Raw genomic sequence first — 21,803 nt, 5'->3', positions numbered from 1 at the left:
ATTTGTAGACAGAGAAGAAGAGCTATGCCCTTGTATTTTTTTTTTACTTCTAGTAGATGTAGCACTTACTACTACTTCCTCTTGGCCCTTATTCCATTGTTCTGTCACTCTGTGAAAAGAAACTTTCTCGTGTGTGTGTGTGTGTGTGTGTGTGTGTGTGTGTGTGTGTGTGTGTGTGTGTGTGTGTGTGTGTGTGTGTGTGAGTGTGTGTGTGTGTGTGTGTGTGTGTGTGTGTGTGTGTGTGTGTGTGTGTGTGTGTGTGTGTGTGTGTGTGTGTGTGTGTGTGTGTGTGTGTGTGTGTGTGTGTGTGTGTGTGTGTGTGTGTGTGTGTGTGTGTGTGTGTGTGTGTGTGTGTGTGTGTGTGTCGTGCCGAATATGTAAAACTGGTCAATTAACAAGAACTCATTTAATATTAAGTCCTTTCTAAAATTTTCTCTTATACGTTTAAAGATATTTTTTTTTCATTAATGTTAATGTAAAAATTTAAAATTTTGCTCCAAACGAATCTTAGAAAACTTACCTAACCTTATTATAACAAAGAACAATTTATTTTAGCCTAACCCAACTAAATATGTATATATATATATATATATATATATATATATATATATATATATATATATATATATATATATATATATATATATATATATGAATGAATGTGATTATTTAGCTTTATATAACTCTCTGTTCGTGTTACTTGTATATCACGAACAATATTCCCATCAACATATCACGTGTTCAAGAGAGAGAGAGATATGTAACAGAGGGTCAGGAGGTAGCCTTATTAATGAAAAAACAATAGAGATTTAAAGAAAAAGAAAGCTATAGGCAACAGAGGGTTCACTGATTACATTTCAGAAACAATAGCAGGAGACACAAAGATTGTGACTGTAGCAATAAACCAGCTTCTCTCCAAGCAATGTTAGTTTCACTTTGGCTGAATATACGAATCCAGTCTTGATGATTCTTCTCCTTTCATTATCCTTGTTAGATGTTGAATTTTCTGGGGAAGAAAACTCTTTGAGACTATCACCTGGGAAGAACAAGAACACAACGACAACAATATAGCCATCCTATAAACATCATTGAGAGGGTGGAACTAATAGGTATTAGAGGAAAACGCAACACTTAATCTATGGAGACTTTAACCAGGAAGAAATATGAAAGACACGGACCAGCATTGGGAATCAGAGACACGAAGGGCAAACAAGGTGATAATCTCAGAGTTTTCTTTCCCGGGACGTTCAGCATCCAACATTGATGATGATAGGAGAAGAAGCATCAAGATTGGATTCGTATATTCAGCCAAAGTGAAGCTAACATTGGCGAAGTCCATACGAGGAACAGCGAGGAGCATGCGTACACTGCAGTACAAATTTGAAACGTGAGTAAGAGAGTGGAATAGAAGGACAGGAAGCGAGAGATAGTGTACCATAAAAACAAGATATCGGAGACTATGTGAGTTCTAGTCGGAAATATACAGTGTATGATGAATTTCCACGAAACTACAAAAGACACTGAAGATTTTTCCCAGTACAAAAGGAGAGAGACGTATAAACCTAAGCGGTGGGTATATAAGCAATGCTTGAATACAAAAGCGAAGAAAAAGAGATCATGGAGAAAACGTAGAATAAGAATTTCAGAATCGGATCGAGAACAGTATAGAATGTCCAATGGAATGGATACCTTACAACAAGAAAGAAGGCAGAAATATAATGCGAAATTAACATAGAGACAAAGTGTAAAACTCATCTCAAATTACTACACAATCACTGAGAGGGAAAATTAACGATAACGGGTCACTTGATTAAAATAAACATTAAATGGGAAATTTTACTTAGGATGACAAGGAAATCGATTAAAGTTCAAGTAAGTGTCTCGATGTAAACCTCGACTAACAAAAACTGGAAAAGAGAGATGCCTTACCACACCATCCTAAACCACGTACCCGTGCCAGAAGAGGTAAAGCACTTGAAGGAAATGGACGTATCAGAGACAATGGAACCAGATAAAATCTCACGTGAAAACTAAACGAGACGTCAGGCATAGTATGCAGCCTAATAATGATGATCTCCAACAAATTCCGGAGACAAGAGAGCGGCAATAAAACTGAGAAACTGCAAAAGTAGTGCCGAGGTAGTGAGAGGGGTTGGACTTGGGGTGGGACTCGAGTTAATAGGGTTATTATAGCTTATTCCTTGGGCAACATTGATAATGAGTTGGGCGAACATTTTTTTTTAGTGGGTATTGGTTTGACGAGGACCTGCCAAGTATGGGCCAGTAGGCCTTCTGCCGTGTTCCTCCTTATGTTGAGAGTATGTCGCTCACATACTCTCAACGGTGATGTAGAAAAAAATAATAACTAAACCCCCTGGTAAACAGACTTTATTATTAAAAGAACATATGGAAGACGACAGAGATATGACATTTATTAAAGAGAAAGTTACGCCACGAGCGTAAAAAAAATGAAAATAGTAATAAACATTACGCAGCCCTCTCGCCAGAATCCGAACAAGGTGAAGAACTTGGTGAATCTGACTCAAGAAATCGTAATGACACGATTGCAAATAAACCATACCCCCGGCCGGGATTGAACCCGCGGTCATAGAGTCTCAAAACTCCAGCCCGTCGCGTTAGCCACTAGACCAGCTAGCCACAATAAGATTCATCCAACTAGGTATATTTCTACACCATAGGAAAGTTAGCACAGGCACCTCTGTGACCACAAATGCAAGTTTTTACAGACGAATCTCCAGCTAGCGTGGCCGTGACGAACTCTAGCTCAAGTCCCTTCACTGCCGTCAATCCCGGCCGGGGGTATGGTTTATTTGCAATCGTGTCATTACGATTTCTTGAGTCATGTTGACGGCAGTGAAGGGACTTGAGCTAGAGTTCGTCACGGCCACGCTAGCTGGAGATTCGTCTGTAAAAACTTGCATTTGTGGTCACAGAGGTGCCTGTGCTAACTTTCCTATTGTGTAGAAATATACCTAGTTGGATAAATCTTATTGTGGCTAGCTGGTCTAGTGGCTAACGCGACGGGCTGGAGTTTTGAGACTCTATGACCGCGGGTTCAATCCCGGCCGGGGGTATGGTTTGGTGAATCTGAACAAGGTGAAGAACTTGGTGAATCTGAACAAGGTGAAGAACTTGGTGAATCTGAACAAGGTGAAGAACTTGGTGAATCTGAACAAGGTGAAGAACTTGGTGAATCTGAACAAGGTGAAGAACTTGGTGAATCTGAACAAGGTGAAGAACTTGGTGAATCTGAACAAGGTGAAGAACTTGGTGAATCTGAACAAAGTGAAGAACTTGGTGAATCTGAACAAGGTGAAGAACTTGGTGAATCTGAACAAGGTGAAGAACTTGGTGAATCTGAACAAGGTGAAGAACTTGGTGAATCTGAACAAGGTGAAGAACTTGGTGAATCTGAACAAGGTGAAGAACTTGGTGAATCTGAACAAGGTGAAGAACTTGGTGAATCTGAACAAGATGAAGAACTTGGTGAATCTGAACAAGGTGAAGAACTTGGTGAATCTGAACAAGGTGAAGAACTTGGTGAATCTGAACAAGGTGAAGAACTTGGTGAATCTGAACAAGGTGAAGAACTTGGTGAATCTGAACAAGGTGAAGAACTTGGTGAATCTGAACAAGGTGGTATTGCGATCATCGAACACAGCATACGTAAGACCAGTACTGAAGAACGCTGTTTCAGCATGGAATGAAACTTGAGGAATGTTCGGAGGTTTGCTCCATGGCTGCGCCCAGAACTTCGGTGGGGGTGTGAAGGTATGACGAGAGAACTGTATCACTGGAACCCAAAACAATAGAAGATTGGAGAACCAGAGACAGACACGAGTATAACATATAAGATACTCCCATACATCTCCAACTCATTCCCATACCCTCATTCCAGTTCATTCACACACCCCTACAACTCATTCCCAAACCCCTGAAACTCATTCCAACACCCCTGAAACTCGTTCTCACACACCTATAACTCACTCTCATGCCTTTACAACTCACTCCTAAACCCCTACAGCTCATGCCCAGACCCCTACAACTGACTCCCACACCCCTACAACTCACTCCCAAACCCCTACAACTCACTCCCTCACCCCTCCAACTCATTCCAACACCCCTACAACTCACTCCATCCTCCATTCAGCTCACTCCCACATCTCTACAACTCATTCCCACACCTCTCCACCTCAGTCAAACACACATCCCTATAACTCACTCTCGTACCTCTCCAACTCATTGCCACACCTCTTCAACTCACAAACACGAGAACTAAAATTTTAAATGAACTAAGTGAGTATAATAAATAGTTTATTAAGAGGAAGGATAGTGAGCAAATGTGTGAAACATTAGGATGTGATGGAGGTCAACTCATTCCACTTTTCTAGTGTAGGTCAACTCATTCCATGGATATTGTGTAGTTCAACTCATCCCACAATGGCTGAGCGTAACTAACATCAGTTAATTAAAAAACCAAAGGAGTGATCCAGAGCTAGAGCTCCACCCTCGCAGACACCTTGTGAATACACTTAAGTGATGATAATTAGGTGAACACACATACACAGACGACAATACGCAAATGACATAGCAGCGAAAGCCAAATCTGACCCGAAGCTGTTGTACAGCCACATCGGGAGGAAAACAAGTCAGGGACCAGGTAATCAGGCTGAGGAAGGAAGGAGGGAAGTTCACAAGAAACCACCGAGAAATATGTGAGGAGCTCAACAAGAGATTCAAAGAAGTGTTCATAAAGGAGACAGAAAGGACTCCAGAAAGACGGAGAGGTGGGGTACGCCATCAATTGTTGGACACAATACATACAACTGAGAAAGAAGTGAAGAAGCTGCTAGGCGAGCTAGATACCTCAAAAGCGATGGGGCTGGATAACATCTCTCCATGGGTCCTGAGAGAGGAAGCAGAGGCACTATGTGTACCACTAATAACGATCTTCAACACATCTATCGAAATAGGGCGACTACTTAAAGTATGGAAGACAGCAAATGTAGTCCCAATTTTTAAACAAGGAGACAGAAACACAGCATTAAACTACAGACCAGTGTCACGACATGCATAGTATGAAAAATCATGGAGAAGGTTATCAGGAGAAGAGTGGTGGAGCACCTAGAAAGGAATGAGCTTAGCAACGATAACCAGCACGGTTTCAGGGACGGGAAATCCTGTGTCACAAACGTACTAGAGTTCCATGACAGAGTGACAGCAGTAAGACAAGAGAGAAAGGAGTGGGTAGATTGCGTTTTCATGGACTGTAAGAAGGTTTTTGACACAGATCCATACAAGAGATTAGTACAAAAGCTGGAGGACAAGGCAGGTATAAAAGGGAAGGCAATGCAATGGATCAGGGAATACCTGTCGGGAAGACATCAGCGAGTCATGACAATTGACGAGGTGTCAGAGTGGGCGCCTTTGACGATCGGGGTTCCACAGGGGTCAGTCATAAGACCGGTGCTGTTTCTGGATTATGTAAACGACATGAAGGAAGGAACAGACTCATAAGTGTCCATGCTTGCAGATGATGTGAAGTTAATGAGAAGAATTCAATCGGACGAGGACCAGGCAGGCCTACAAAGAAATTTGGACAGGCTGTAGGCCTGGTCCAGAAATTGGCTTCTGGAGTTCAACCCCACCAAGTGCAAAGTCATGAAGATTGCGGAAGGGCAAAAAAGACCGCAGATGGAGTGCAGTCTTGGGGGCCAGAGACTATAAACCTCACTCAAGGAAAAGGATCTTGGGGTGAGTATAACACCAGGCACATCTCCTGAGGCGCACATCGACCAAATAACTGCTGCAGCATATGGGCGCCTAGCAAACCTAAGAATAGCATTCCGACATCTCAATAAGGAATCGTTCAGAACCCTGTACACCGTATACGTCAGGCCTATATTGGAGTATGCAACACCAGTTTGGAACCCACACCTAGCCAAGCACGTAAGGAAATTCTAGAAAGTGCAATGGTTTGCAACAAGACTAGTTCTGTAGGTAAGGGGCTTGTCCTACGGAACAGGTTAAAGGGAATCGACCTGACGACACCAGAGAACAGGAGAGATAGGGAAGATATGATAACGACTTATATAATACTGAGAGAAATCGACAAGGTGAACAGAGACAGGATGTTCCAGAGATGGGACACAGCAACAAGGGGGCACAATTGGAAATTGAAGACTCAGATGAGTTACAGGAATGTTGGGAAGTATTTCTTCAGTAACAGAGTTGTCAGGAAGTGGAATAGTCTGGGAAGTGATGTAGTGGAGGCAGGATCCATACGTAGCTTGAAGAAGAGGTATGATAAAGCTCGGGAAGCAGGAAGAGTGACCTAATAGCGACCAGTGGAGAGGCGGGCCCAGGAGCTGCGACTCGACCCCTGCAACCACAACTAGGTGAGTACACACACACACATACACACACACACACACACAAGAGGAAGTGCTTATCTTGTCTTATCAAGAGCCACGTGCCAAGACGCCAGAGATAAGAGAAAAACCTGGAACTTGAGCAACGGCAAAGAGAACAACAGGAAACAGGAAGAGATAATGAGGGTGAAAATAACTCCTGAGAGAGAGAGAGAGGCAGACAGACAGACAGAGAGACAGAGAGAGAGTGAGAGAGGGATTGACGAGGTGAAGATAGAACCAAGGAGAAGAGATTAATTTCGGTAAATGGTGGAGATGAAAATGGTGTAGTGCAGAAGATGAAAGAGGAGAAGGAGGAAGAGGAGGTAAAATAATGAAGTTGGAGAAAAGGGAATTGAGAGAAACCGAGGAGGCAGATAGAAAAAATGGAGGGAAAGGTAGACAAAACAGGAAGTAGATTGGATGGCGATATAGGTAGAGGAGGTTGAGGCGGAGGTAGAGGAGGTAGAGGTAGAGGAGGCTGAGGTGGAGGTTGAGGGGTGGAGATGGAAGTAAAGGAGGCAGAGGTGGAGGTAGAGGGAATGGAGAATGAGGTAGAGGAGGTTGAGGTGGAGGTAGAGGGAACGGAGATAGAGGTAGAGGAGGTTAAGGGGAGGTAGGCGGGGTGGAGATGAAGGTAGAGGAGGTTGAGGTGGAGGTAGAGAGAATGGAGATAGAGGTAGAGGAGGTTGAGGTGGAAGAAGAGGGAATGGAGATAGAGGTAGAGGAGGTTGAGGTGGAAGAAGAGGGAATGGAGATAGAGGTAGAGGAGGTTGAGGTGGAGGTAGAGGTAGAGGAGGTTGAGGTGGAGGTAGAGGGAATGGAGATAGAGGTAGAGGAGGTTGAGGTGGAGGTAGAGGGAATGGAGATAGAGGTAGAGGAGGTTAAGGTGGAGGTAGAGAGGCTGTCAAACAAGTGCATCATCTGACCCTTAATAATCTGAGTTATGAAGTCTGACGGGCAGGTGCATCATCTGAGCCTTAATTATCTGAGTGATGATTTCTGAGAGACAGGAATATCATTTAAGCCTTAATGATCTGAATGGTGGAGGCTGACAGACAGGTGCATCATCAGAGACTTAATTATCTGAGCGGTGGAGGCTGACACACAGGAACATAATCTGAGCCTCAGTTATCTGAGTGGTGGAGGCTGACAGACAGGTGCATCCCCCGAACACAGACTGGAACACCTCACATTAGATATAAACAGAGACTTGCGAAATAAATATGAAAGTATACATCGATTTAAGCTCTATTATAAACATTATATATGTTTATTATATTAAAACGATGTTTTAAAAACAAGGGGGACACATAAAATATGCTCGTGTTTCTTTATATAAATTATTCACATTAAATTAAATATATACAGATTAGCAGTACCTTAATAATAAAAATAATATAAATTTGTACGTTAAGGCCCATAAGTATTAAATATTAGACTGAATTTAAATACTGCTGTCTACAACAACAACGTTTGTGAGGCTCAATAAAACCAGACAATTAGTTTCCATGATATAAAAAGGATAACACAGTCCTCCCCCCTGAAAAAAAAAATTGAAATATGAAAAGATAAAGCGAACAACATTCTGCTACAAGAGAGGAAGAAACTGTCTTGTCATAGGTAACCCCACCAGCGTAACCAACCTTTGTTTACAAAGCATTGAAGCTGGATCAGCCCGTCGTGGTTCCTCATACACGGTTTCACTCTGTAGGAAAAGAGAAACAGACTGTATGTACGCAAGAATTGTGTTCAGAAGTGCTCAAAACCAGTGTTTGTAATACAACGGCACTGTCCTCTGATTTCTGTACGTTTGTGAGAGAGCAAGACTTCCTCTCTCTCTCTCTTACTTGTGTAAAATGTTTGAGAAATTACTTTTGGGCTAGAAGAAAAGGTCATTAGAGGCAGCAATAGTTTATTCCATACCTCACCGTGTTCACACGTCTTCGCTTAATCAGCTTCTTTCTCCTCATTGCTCTCACTGAAGAGGAATAAATAACTGCGTTTTGGTGTTCCTTTCAAATGACTTGATGAAGCTGGTCCCGAGTTATGCGTTGTCAGGAATAAAGTCTTGGTCTGATGTGGTGTCTCTTCACTTCGCATCATCGTCGGGGTGTCGAATCGAAAGACATGGTACACTTTTCAAAGTCTGTTTGTATAACCATTCCTCGAGAACCTTACATGAGGTGTATATATGTTAAACATATATATATATATGTATATATATATATATATATATATATATATATATATATGTGTGTGTGTGTGTGTGTGTGAAACAAGTGATTTTATATCATTTACCAAACTACGGCAGGCCAGGACTCGACCCTACGAACCTTGTACTGCCTCCAGAGACAGCACAATGTACGCATCACGTTACCAATACGCCACTGATGATGCGTGCATTGTGCTGTCTCTGGAGGCAGTACAAGGTTCGTAGGGTCGAGTCCTGGCCTGCCGTAGTTTGGTAAATGATTTAAAATCACTTGTTTCGTGATTTCATTGCAATATATATATATATATATATATATATATATATATATATATATATATATATATATATATATATATATATATATATATATATATATATATATATATATATATATATGCATACATATATATATATATATATATATATATATATATATATATATATATATATATATATATATATATATTATACATATATATATATATATACATACAGTTGAACCTCAAAAATCGAACTGCTCCCAACACAACCAATTATGTAAGTGTATTTTTGTAAGTGCTTTTATAAGTGTATTTTTAAGGGTCTGAAATGGACTAATCTAATTTACATTATTCCTGATGGGAATAAATTCATTCGGTAAAGGCACTCGAACAGACTTCTGGACCGAAGAAAGTTCGATATTTGAGGTTCCACTGTATATATATATATATGTCGTGCCGAAAATGTAAAACTGGTCAATTAGCAAGAACTCATTTAAAATTAAGTCCTTTCTAAAATTTTCTCTTATACGTTTAAAGATATATTTTTTTCATTAATGTTAATGTAAAAGTTTATAATTTTGCATCAAAAGAATCTTAGAAAACTTACCTAACCTTATTTTAACAAGAACAATTTATTTTAGCCTAACCCAACTAAATATATTTTAGATTTGTTTACAATAATTTAATACTAAACAAACACAGTGAAATACATTTTTTTTCCGTTAGGTTCAGAATGATTTTGGCGAAATTATTGCATACACAAATTTTCGCTTGTCCTATATGGCAAGATGAGCGTTGCTATTTAAGCCAAGATCGCAAGTTCTGCCTATTCGGCAGATAAGATAACAGGGATATCTTGCTACTCCTACTAACACTTTGGTCACACTTCACAGACACGCACATGCATATATATATATACATACATCTAGGTTTTTCTCCTTTTTCTAAATAGCTCTTGTTCTTTTTTATTTCTTCTATTGTCCATGGGGAAGTGGAAAAGAATCTTTCCTCCGTAAGCCATGCGTGTCGTATGAGGCGACTAAAATGCCGGGAGCAATGGGCTAGTAACCCCTTCTCCTGTATACAATTACTAAAAAAGAGAAGAAGAAAAACTTTATAAAACTGGGTTGCTTAAATGTGCGTGGATGTAGTGCGGATGACAAGAAACAGATGATTGCTGATGTTATGAATGAAAAGAAGTTGGATGTCCTGGCCCTAAGCGAAACAAAGCTGAAGGGGGTAGGAGAGTTTCAGTGGGGGGAAATAAATGGGATTAAATCTGGAGTATCTGAGAGAGTTAGAGCAAAGGAAGGGGTAGCAGTAATGTTAAATGATCAGTTATGGAAGGAGAAAAGAGAATATGAATGTGTAAATTCAAGAATTATGTGGATTAAAGTAAAGGTTGGATGCGAGAAGTGGGTCATAATAAGCGTGTATGCACCTGGAGAAGAGAGGAATGCAGAGGAGAGAGAGAGATTTTGGGAGATGTTAAGTGAATGTATAGGAGCCTTTGAACCAAGTGAGAGAGTAATTGTGGTAGGGGACTTGAATGCTAAAGTAGGAGAAACTTTTAGAGAGGGTGTGGTAGGTAAGTTTGGGGTGCCAGGTGTAAATGATAATGGGAGCCCTTTGATTGAACTTTGTATAGAAAGGGGTTTAGTTATAGGTAATACATATTTTAAGAAAAAGAGGATAAATAAGTATACACGATATGATGTAGGGCGAAATGACAGTAGTTTGTTGGATTATGTATTGGTAGATAAAAGACTGTTGAGTAGACTTCAGGATGTACATGTTTATAGAGGGGCCACAGATATATCAGATCACTTTCTAGTTGTAGCTACACTGAGAGTAAAAGGTAGATGGGATACAAGGAGAATAGAAGCATCAGGGAAGAGAGAGGTGAAGGTTTATAAACTAAAAGAGGAGGCAGTTAGGGTAAGATATAAACAGCTATTGGAGGATAGATGGGCTAATGAGAGCATAGGCAATGGGGTCGAAGAGGTATGGGGTAGGTTTAAAAATGTAGTGTTAGAGTGTTCAGCAGAAGTTTGTGGTTACAGGAAAGTGGGTGCAGGAGGGAAGAGGAGCGATTGGTGGAATGATGATGTAAAGAGAGTAGTAAGGGAGAAAAAGTTAGCATATGAGAAGTTTTTACAAAGTAGAAGTGATGCAAGGAGGGAAGAGTATATGGAGAAAAAGAGAGAGGTTAAGAGAGTGGTGAAGCAATGTAAAAAGAGAGCAAATGAGAGAGTGGGTGAGATGTTATCAACAAATTTTGTTGAAAATAAGAAAAAGTTTTGGAGTGAGATTAACAAGTTAAGAAAGCCTAGAGAACAAATGGATTTGTCAGTTAAAAATAGGAGAGGAGAGTTATTAAATGGAGAGTTAGAGGTATTGGGAAGATGGAAGGAATATTTTGAGGAATTGTTAAATGTTGATGAAGATAGGGAAGCTGTGATTTCGTGTATAGGGCAAGGAGGAATAACATCTTGTAGGAGTGAGGAAGAGCCAGTTGTGAGTGTGGGGGAAGTTCGTGAGGCAGTAGGTAAAATGAAAGGGGGTAAGGCAGCCGGGATTGATGGGATAAAGATAGAAATGTTAAAAGCAGGTGGGGATATAGTTTTGGAGTGGTTGGTGCAATTGTTTAATAAATGTATGGAAAAGGGTAAGGTACCTAGGGATTGGCAGAGAGCATGCATAGTTCCTTTGTATAAAGGCAAAGGGGATAAAAGAGAGTGCAAAAATTATAGGGGGATAAGTCTGTTGAGTGTACCTGGTAAAGTGTATGGTAGAGTTATAATTGAAAGAATTAAGAGTAAGACGGAGAATAGGATAGCAGATGAACAAGGAGGCTTTAGGAAAGGTAGGGGGTGTGTGGACCAGGTGTTTACAGTGAAACATATAAGTGAACAGTATTTAGATAAGGCTAAAGAGGTCTTTGTGGCATTTATGGATTTGGAAAAGGCGTATGACAGGGTGGATAGGGGGGCAATGTGGCAGATGTTGCAAGTGTATGGTGGAGGAGGTAGGTTACTGAAAGCAGTGAAGAGTTTTTACGAGGATAGTGAGGCTCAAGTTAGAGTATGTAGGAAAGAGGGAAATTTTTTCCCAGTAAAAGTAGGCCTTAGACAAGGATGTGTGATGTCACCGTGGTTGTTTAATATATTTATAGATGGGGTTGTAAGAGAAGTAAATGCGAGGGTCTTGGCAAGAGGCGTGGAGTTAAAAGATAAAGAATCACACACAAAGTGGGAGTTGTCACAGCTGCTCTTTGCTGATGACACTGTGCTCTTGGGAGATTCTGAAGAGAAGTTGCAGAGATTGGTGGATGAATTTGGTAGGGTGTGCAAAAGAAGAAAATTAAAGGTGAATACAGGAAAGAGTAAGGTTATGAGGATAACAAAAAGATTAGGTGATGAAAGATTGAATATCAGATTGGAGGGAGAGAGTATGGAGGAGGTGAACGTATTCAGATATTTGGGAGTGGACGTGTCAGCGGATGGGTCTATGAAAGATGAGGTGAATCATAGAATTGATGAGGGAAAAAGAGTGAGTGGTGCACTTAGGAGTCTGTGGAGACAAAGAACTTTGTCCTTGGAGGCAAAGAGGGGAATGTATGAGAGTATAGTTTTACCAACGCTCTTATATGGGTGTGAAGCGTGGGTGATGAATGTTGCAGCGAGGAGAAGGCTGGAGGCAGTGGAGATGTCATGTCTGAGGGCAATGTGTGGTGTGAATATAATGCAGAGAATTCGTAGTTTGGAAGTTAGGAGGAGGTGCGGGATTACCAAAACTGTTGTCCAGAGGGCTGAGGAAGGGTTGTTGAGGTGGTTCGGACATGTAGAGAGAATGGAGCGAAACAGAATGACTTCAAGAGTGTATCAGTCTGTAGTGGAAGGAAGGCGGGGTAGGGGTCGGCCTAGGAAGGGTTGGAGGGAGGGGGTAAAGGAGGTTTTGTGTGCGAGGGGCTTGGACTTCCAGCAGGCATGCTTGAGCGTGTTTGATAGGAGTGAATGGAGACAAATGATTTTTAATACTTGACGTGCTGTTGGAGTGTGAGCAAAGTAACATTTATGAAGGGATTCAGGGAAACCGGCAGGCCGGACTTGAGTCCTGGAGATGGGAAGTACAGTGCCTGCACTCTGAAGGAGGGGTGTTAATGTTGCAGTTTAAAAACTGTAGTGTAAAGCACCCTTCTGGCAAGACAGTGATGGAGTGAATGATGGTGAAAGTTTTTCTTTTTCGGGCCACCCTGCCTTGGTGGGAATCGGCCGGTGTGATAATAATAAATAAAATATATATATATATATATATAATATATATATATATATATATATATATATATATATATATATATATATATATAAATGTCGTGCCGAATATGTAAAACTGGTCAATTAGCAAGAACTCATTTAAAATTAAGTCCTTTCTAAAATTTTCTCTTATACGTTTAAAGATATATTTTTTTCAGTAATGTTGATGTAAAAAATTATAATTTTGCATCAAAAAAATCTAGGAAAACTTACCTAACCTTATTTTAACAAGAACAATTTATTTTAGCCTAACCCAACTAAATATATTTTAGATTTGTTTACAATAATTTAATACTAAACAAACACAGTGAAATACATTTTTTTTCGTTAGGTTCAGAATGATTTTGGCGAAATTATTGCATACACAAATTTTCGCTTGTCCTATTTGGTAAGATGAGCGTTGCTATTTAAGCCAAGATCGCAAGTTCTGCTTATTCGGCACGACATTATATATATATATATATATATATATATATATATATATATATATATATATATATATATATATATATATATATATATATATATATATATATATATATATATATATATATATATATATATATATATATATATATATATATATATATGTATATATATATATATATATATATATATATATATATATATATATATATATATATATATATATATATATATATATTACTGTAAACCGTAAATATACACTTCTCACCGGGCATGTTCTTCTCTTCATAACAATCACAAAATCTCAGAAAATGATGCAGTTGTGTATGGTTAACAATCTCTGTCCTAGAGGCAAGAAACTTTCTCATCATGCCAAGCATTTTTGAAGTGCTTTCCTGCTACTGAGACTACCTTGAAGTGCTTTCCTGCTACTGAGACTACCTTGAAGTGCTCTCCTGCTACTGAGACTACCTTGAAGTGCTTTCCTGCTACTGAGACTACCTTGAAGTGTTTTCCTGCTACTGAGACTACCTTGAAGTGCTCTCCTGCTACTGAGACTACCTTGAAGTGCTCTCCTGCTACTGAGACTACCTTGAAGTCACCAAGAACCATTCGTGGAAACACAAGTCCATCGTCTCCATGCGTTAAATGACCCACACTGATTCAGAACTTCATTTAAATAATATTAAGACACTACCTACTTCCACAGAATATTTTAGGTCTTACACTCACTTGAGGTCTTCATTAACTCAGTGATTCGCTTACACTAAATTCCTAGCATCAGAAGCCTTGTGGTTACATGGTTGGTTAAACTCGTTGTATGCTGGAAGGACATTCTTCACAATGAGTCCCTCTGTCATGATCATCATTGTTTTGCCACCTTTTAATGCCAGTATATAAGTTGGTCAAACAGGGATTGAAATGGTGTTTTTGTTTTTATTTATTCGTGATATTCTCATCCTGATTTTAGCAATTCCTCTCAGCTAAAACACTGTTTGCATTCTTGATTTGATGAATAAGACTCTTGTGCTATAAACACTTGGGTATCCTTACTGCAGAAACTTTTCGCCTACACAATAGACTTTTTTTTCTGTCATATACGGAAGAATATAACACTTGAAATTGTAGAAGTATTTTTGAGATAATCAGTCCCATAGCCTTGGTAGTAGGTGGTCAGTCCCTCAAGACAACAGTCCTGCTGTGTGGTCCCTCGTGGCTCCTTTCATGCTTTCCTGGATATATCTATCTTACACACTGTTTACTTTCTGGGAGGGGTAGATTGAATATGCAGAAAACGCATGAGCCAGACAGTTTGTTCTTTTGCAGTGTACGGAAATTTTTAATAAGCCTTTACACTATAACATAAGTACAAGGAAAGCTCCATCTGGTACCTTTGTATTAGCAGCTACTGTGTCTGGTGATGTCACACACACACACACGGGGCCAGGAGTTGCGGCTCGACCCCTGCAACCACAACCATGTGAGTACACAAACACACTGCAAAATATACCAATAGGTCTCAGGTTTGACTCCATGTCTTAGTCGATCTATCTCTGGCAGGTAATTATTTTAATTATTCATATAGTCACAAGGAAGCGCTAAATCAGCTCGTGTCATTCAGCGCCTGTGGAATGGCAGGTAATATTTTATCTTTTCCAATGAATTGAAGGGTAGTTCTAAATCTTTGGATCAAGAGCCTTATATCAGCATCAGACCACTTTTAACTGAAGGCACTTAAGGCGTATTTGTTGATTTTTATACCTAAAAAATCCCCTGGACAAGCTTGACACGACATTTTGAATGAAAACATTTGGAACATTGATACTGACTGTGTCTTAATTCGGGTGACCTGAAAAGTGACAAACTGTTCTTGTTTCAGCGTCACTGACTCGTTTGTTTGTGTTTCCTTCAAGCCCCTCATCAACAAAACTATTGTGCTTCTCGTCTGCTAGTTGCACAACAGTCTTCACAGCTGACTACTGTCCTCAATACATGGGCTTTCATTTTTCCTAGGAAAAGAAGCGTCCGCAGTATAAACTCAGCGTCGCTTTTCTTATGGTTTAACTCAATCGCTTGCTGCGTGTACGTTATTTTAGGTTAAGGTAAATTAACTACGGGTTCATAGATGGAGGATGGTGAAGGAAATGGAAGGTCAGGAAAGCCTTACCTGGTTACCTGGAGGTTACCTGGAGGTTATTCCGGGGATCAACGCCCCCGCGGCCCGGTCCATGACCAGGCCTCCCGATGGATCAGGGCCTGATCAACTAGGCTGTTACTGCTGGCTGCACGCAGTCCAACGTACGAGCCACAGCCCGGCTGATCCGGCACTGACTTTAGGTATCTGTCCAGCTCTCTCTTGAAGGCAGCCAGGAGTTTATTGACAATTCCCCTTATGCTTGGTGGGAGGCTGTTGAACAGTCTTGGGCCCCGGACACTTATGGTGTTTTCCCTTAGTGTACCAATGGCGCCCCTACTTTTTATTGGGGGCATTTTGCATCGCCTGCCCAGTCTTTTACTTTCGTAGGGAGTGATTTCTGTGTGCAGATTTGGGACCATTCCTTTCAAGATTTTCCAAGTGTAGATTATGATATATCTCTCCCTCCTGCGTTCCAACGAGTACAAGTCAAGTGCTTTCAAGCTTTCCCAGTAGTAAAGGTGCTTGACAGAACTTATACGTGCAGTAAAGGATCTCTGTACACTCTCTAGATCTGCGATTTTACCTGCTTTGAATGGAGATGTTAATGTACAGCAGCATTCCAGCCTAGAGAGAACAAGTGATTTGAAAAGGATCATCATTGGCTTGGCATCTCTCGTTTTGAAAGCTCTCATTATAAATCCTATCATTTTCTTTGCACGTGCGATCGTGGCACTGTTGTGATCCTTGAAAGTGAGATCCTCAGACATTACTACTCCCAGGTCCCTTACATTATTTTTCCGCTCTATTTGGAATTTGTCCTCATTGAACATCATATTGTTTACCGTTGCCCACTGGAAAACTTTGTTTATATCTTCTTGGAGGTTAACCGCGTCCTCAGCAGATGACAGCCTCATGCAGATCCTAGCATCATCCGTAAAGGATGATACGGTGCTGTGATGTATATCTCTGTCTATGTCTGATATGAGGATAAGGAATAAGATGGGGGCGAGTGCTGTGCCTTGTGGAACAGAGCTCTTCACTATGGCAGCCTCCGATTTAACTCTGTTGACCACTACTACTCTTTGTGTTCGATTTGTTAGGAAGTTGAAGATCCATCTCCCCACTTTCCCAGTTATTCCTTTAGCACGTATTTTATGGGCTATTACACCATGATCGCATTTGTCAAATGCTTTTGGAAAGTCTGTGTATATTACATCTGCATTCTGATTTTCTTCCAGTGCATCCAAGGCCATATCATAGTGATCCAGTAGTTGTGAGAGGCAGGGGCGACCTGCCCTAAACCCATGTTGCCCTGGATTGTGCAGATTTTGGGAATCCAGGTGATTTGCAATCCTGCTTCTTAGCACTCTTACATAAGAATTTTTTTTTCGAGCTGAAATTTGCACTCATCTGCCGGGAACTGCACTCCTGAAGTCTTTTTTTTTCCATTGGTTAAATCAGGTGACTACCAACATGAGGCCTCCAAGCTCACTGCTTCCCGCATGGCTACACCAGCAGTGTTACTGCTAGCCTTTTCTATGCGGGAAGAGAAGCTGTGTTTTCCAGTCATGTACCACCGCGTAGGATGGTTCACAAACATTAAGATCTGTCAGTCTGGGCTGAAAGACTTCAGATGAGCGATGAAGATAACGTCAAGTATTCTGGTAAAGGTTCAGCAGCTAACGGTAGCTTCAAAGGTATAGTTGCAGCAGAGCTGGAGTTTGTTATTATTTGGGAATTACCATCTTTCAGGGATGACCCATCTTATCCGTCATACCAGTTCCACTACACATCACACCAGTTCCACTATACATTATACCAGTTCCGCCATACATCATACCAATTCTACCGTACATCATACTAGTTCCAGCATACACAACAAAAATGGAATTTTTATTAGGATGTCTCCTAACATTATTGATGTAATATCACCGCCACCACCATCACCTCCACTATCACCTCTACTACTAGCACCATCACCTCTACCACCACCACCATCACTTCTGCCGCCACCTGTACATTCCCACGAGCAATAATATTTTCAATATTTACAGAATGTGCAAGAGAGCAGCAATGTAGGCAGATACCATACTAATATGTAAACTCATAAGGAAGAGAGTAATACTGAGTACGCTCAACGCCCTTGGCTCATGGATTCATACAAGAGAAACCAGTATGTGTAATCAGCTAGAGCTAGTGAGAGACTGACCTCCAGACCTGAGTGTAGGTAAAACGTGAACCTTGTCTGGAGTTCAAACACTCGCCTTAGTTGGTTGACGTTAATAACTGGCAGTAGCTATTGACAGTATAGTCATGGGGCCCCGACGACCATACAGCCATAACGTGACAACTACCAGGCTTTGGTTGATTTTAGAAGGATGGCAAGATGTGATTGTGTGATGCACACTTAATAAATGCAGCGTAGTCGGTGCCACGCAGCAGCAGTGGCAGTAGCAGCAGTGGCAGCAGCAGCAGTGACACCAGCAGCAGTGGCACCAGCAGCAACAACAGTAGCAACAGTATCAGCAGCACCACCACCACCGCCACCACCACCGTCACCACCACCGTCACCACCACCACCACCGTCACCACCACCGTCACCACCACCACCGTCACCACCACCGTCACCACCACCGCCACCGCCACCACCACCGTCACCACCACCGTCACCACCACCACCACCGTCACCACCACCGTCACCACCACCACCGTCACCACCACCGTCACCACCACCATCACCACCACCACCACCGTCACCACCACCGTCACCACCACCGTCACCACCACCGTCACCACCACCGTCACCACCACCACCATCACCAACACCACCACCACCATCACCACCATCACCACCACCGTCACCACCACCGTCACCACCACCGTCACCACCACCGTCACCACCACCGTCACCACCACCGTCACCACCACCGCCACCGCCACCACCACCGTCACCACCACCGTCACCACCACCACCACCGTCACCACCACCGTCACCACTACCACCGTCACCACCACCGTCACCACCACCACCACCGTCACCACCACCGTCACCACCACCGTCACCACCACCGTCACCACCACCGTCACCACCACCGCCACCACCACCGTCACCACCACCGTCACCACCACCACCACCGTCACCACCACCACCGTCACCACCACCGTCACCACCACCACTACCGCTACCACCACCGTCACTACCACCACCGTCACCACCACCGTCACCACCACCGCCACCGCCACCACCACCGTCACCACCACCACCACCACCACCACCGTCACCACCACCGTCACTACCACCACCGTCACCACCACCGTCACCACCACCGTCACCACCACCACCGTCACCACCACCACCACCGTCACCACCACCACCGTCACCACCACCGTCACCACCACCGTCACCACCGCCACCGCCACCGCCACCGCCACCGTCACCACCACCGTCACCACCACCACCACCGTCACCACCACCGTCACCACCACCACCGTCACCACCACCGTCACCACCACCACCACCGCCACCGCCACCACCACCGTCACCACCACCGTCACCACCACCACCACCGTCACCACCACCGTCACCACCACCACCGTCACCACCACCATCACCACCACCACCGTCACCACCACCACCGTCACCACCACCATCACCACCACCACCGTCACCACCACCGCCACCACTACCGCCTGTTTCTTCAATAATTATACAAAACATCGAGAAAGTGAAGGTGGTTGTACCGCCCTGGGCGCTGGCTACAGTACCTGTACCACGTTAGTGGGGTGCTAGCGGAGGAGGGAGGGGGAGGGGAGGGGAGGGGAGGGGAGGGGAGGGGGTGGTGGTGAGAAGGCGGGAGGGGGAAGACCAAATTATCTTTAGTTAAGACTGGAGGGAGAGAAAGAGGAGGTGAAGAAGGAAGAGGAAGGAAATATGGAAGAAAAGAATTATGAGTGAGAAACTAAGGAAGGAGAAGAGCAGGAAGGAAGGAGAGAAAGAGAAGGAAAAGTAAGAGGAGAACAATAGAGATGATAAGGAGGAAAGGGAGGAAGAAGAGAAAGAGGAAGATGAGAAAGAAGAGAAGAGAAAGAAAAAGAGGAGAAAGAGGAGAAAGAAGACGAAGAGGAAGAAGATAAGGAGGGGTAACAGCAAAGAAGTTATGAAACGACTTCCACTATCAACTCAAACCCTCTTTTTCCTACTCCCCCTCCCCTAACCCCTTCCTCCCCCTCCTCCTAACCCCCACTTCCAACCTGCCCACATACCACGATTCCCCCTACCCAAACTCCCCTCCCCCTACCTCCATGCCCCATACCCCCCATGACCTACTTTTCCCTGCCCACCTGAGCCCAAGATGAGAGTGAAACCTGAACCCGCGGGACTCAACCCACCCAACCCACCCGTGTTAACCTGACCCGTATTTCCTCAGGGCAGAAGGACGAGAGTGGCTCGCTGGCCAACATGTAAACAAAAAGAGCCGCCATGATGACTCGACCAGAAACCAGCGACCATTCCTGATCATAAAACACTCGACCAGCGACCATTTCTGATACTAAAACACTTGACCAGCGACCATTCCTGATAATAAAACACCTGACCAGAGATCATTCCTGATAATAAAACACCTGACCAGAGATCATTCCTGATAATAAAACACTTGACCAGCGACCATTCCTGATAATAAAACACCTGACCAGAGATCATTCCTGATAATAAAACACCTGACCAGAGATCATTCCTGATAATAAAACACCTGACCAGAGATCATTCCTGATAATAAAACACCTGACCAGAGATCATTACTGATAATAAAACACCTGACCAGAGATCATTCCTGATAATAAAACACCTGACCAGAGATCATTACTGATAATAAAACACCTGACCAGAGATCGTTACTGATAATAAAACACCTGACCAGAGATCATTACTGATAATAAAACACCTGACCAGAGATCATTACTGATAATAAAACACCTGACCAGAGATCATTCCTGATAATAAAACACCTGACCAGAGACCATTCCTGATAATAAAACACCTGACCAGAGATCATTCCTGATAATAAAACACCTGACCAGAGACCATTCCTGATAATAAAACACCTGACCAGAGATCATTCCTGATAATAAAACACCTGACCAGAGACCATTCCTGATAATAAAACACTTATTCATTCCAGTTATTTTTATGGTAGATTTATTTACTCGTATAACTTATTTCGGACAGCTGCTGCCGGAGGATCGAGTCTGCACCTCTACTTACTTTTAACGAAGCTCATTTAGGAATCTTACGATCGCTTTGCCTCGGGTACAACGTTCATCCTATGTCGGATCTACTCAAAGGCTTCAACACAACAGCCTCACCCGGAATCGAACCCTGGACGAGTCGGGACGCAAAGGCGAACCTCCTAGCACCTGCCACCCCACCCCACTCTTCACCTAGCAGTAAGCAGGTACCCCAGGAGTAAGCAGACTGTTGTGGGTGGCATGCTGAGGAAGAACCTAGAGAGAACCCTCCCCTCCCCAGTAGAAATAAGCCACAATGCTTGGCTTTCATGGCTTACCCTGGGATATTAACCAACACCCCCCCCCCCGTCACCCCAGGGTTACCAGGCCGAACGAAGCCATTACAGGCAATTTCGTTTTTTTTTTCCTTAAAAAAAGTGTGAAGCACTAAACCCTTGTGGGCCAGCCACACCCTCCATCAAGTGAGACGTCACACACTCCACCACTCACTACACACGGAGACTGTCAGACTTGATCAAGACTCGAACAAGACTTGATCAAGACTTGATCAAGACTTGATCAAGACTTGATCAAAATTTTATCAGTTGATAAATCGCTTTATAAGTCTTGACAAAAGTAAATGACTCGATTGCTGAGAGAGTCAGTGAAAGTGAGAGTGAGTCACTGAGAGTGAGTCAGTGATAGTGAATGACTGATGAAATAAAAATAGCTTATGCAGTGAAAATGAAAATGATAGTGAAAGTGAATAACTGATGCAGCGAAAACGAGTGA

At 42.6% G+C, this 21,803-nt stretch overlaps 1 protein-coding gene across 5 annotated transcripts in view; it reads right to left on the bottom strand.

Moving 5' to 3' along the window:
• The window catches only part of LOC128686084 (uncharacterized), a 249,031-nt gene that overhangs the window by 73,827 nt on the left and 153,401 nt on the right, over window positions 1–21,803 (bottom strand). For 4 of the 5 annotated variants that reach the window (XM_053772733.2, XM_053772736.2, XM_053772734.2 and 1 more), the window contains one exon: window positions 8,078–8,139. The exons of the other annotated variant lie outside the window; for it this stretch is intronic. In XM_053772733.2, the coding sequence (XP_053628708.1) occupies window positions 8,078–8,139 (62 nt within the window). The remainder of the gene's footprint in view (window positions 1–8,077; window positions 8,140–21,803) is intronic. 5 annotated transcript variants of the gene reach the window in all.

Source organism: Cherax quadricarinatus, chromosome 9, assembly GCF_038502225.1.
Source record: "Cherax quadricarinatus isolate ZL_2023a chromosome 9, ASM3850222v1, whole genome shotgun sequence".
NCBI classification, from domain to species: Eukaryota; Metazoa; Arthropoda; class Malacostraca; order Decapoda; family Parastacidae; genus Cherax; species Cherax quadricarinatus.
Note: the sequence above shows the minus strand (reverse complement) of the source record. Positions and strands in the feature narration are given on the sequence as shown.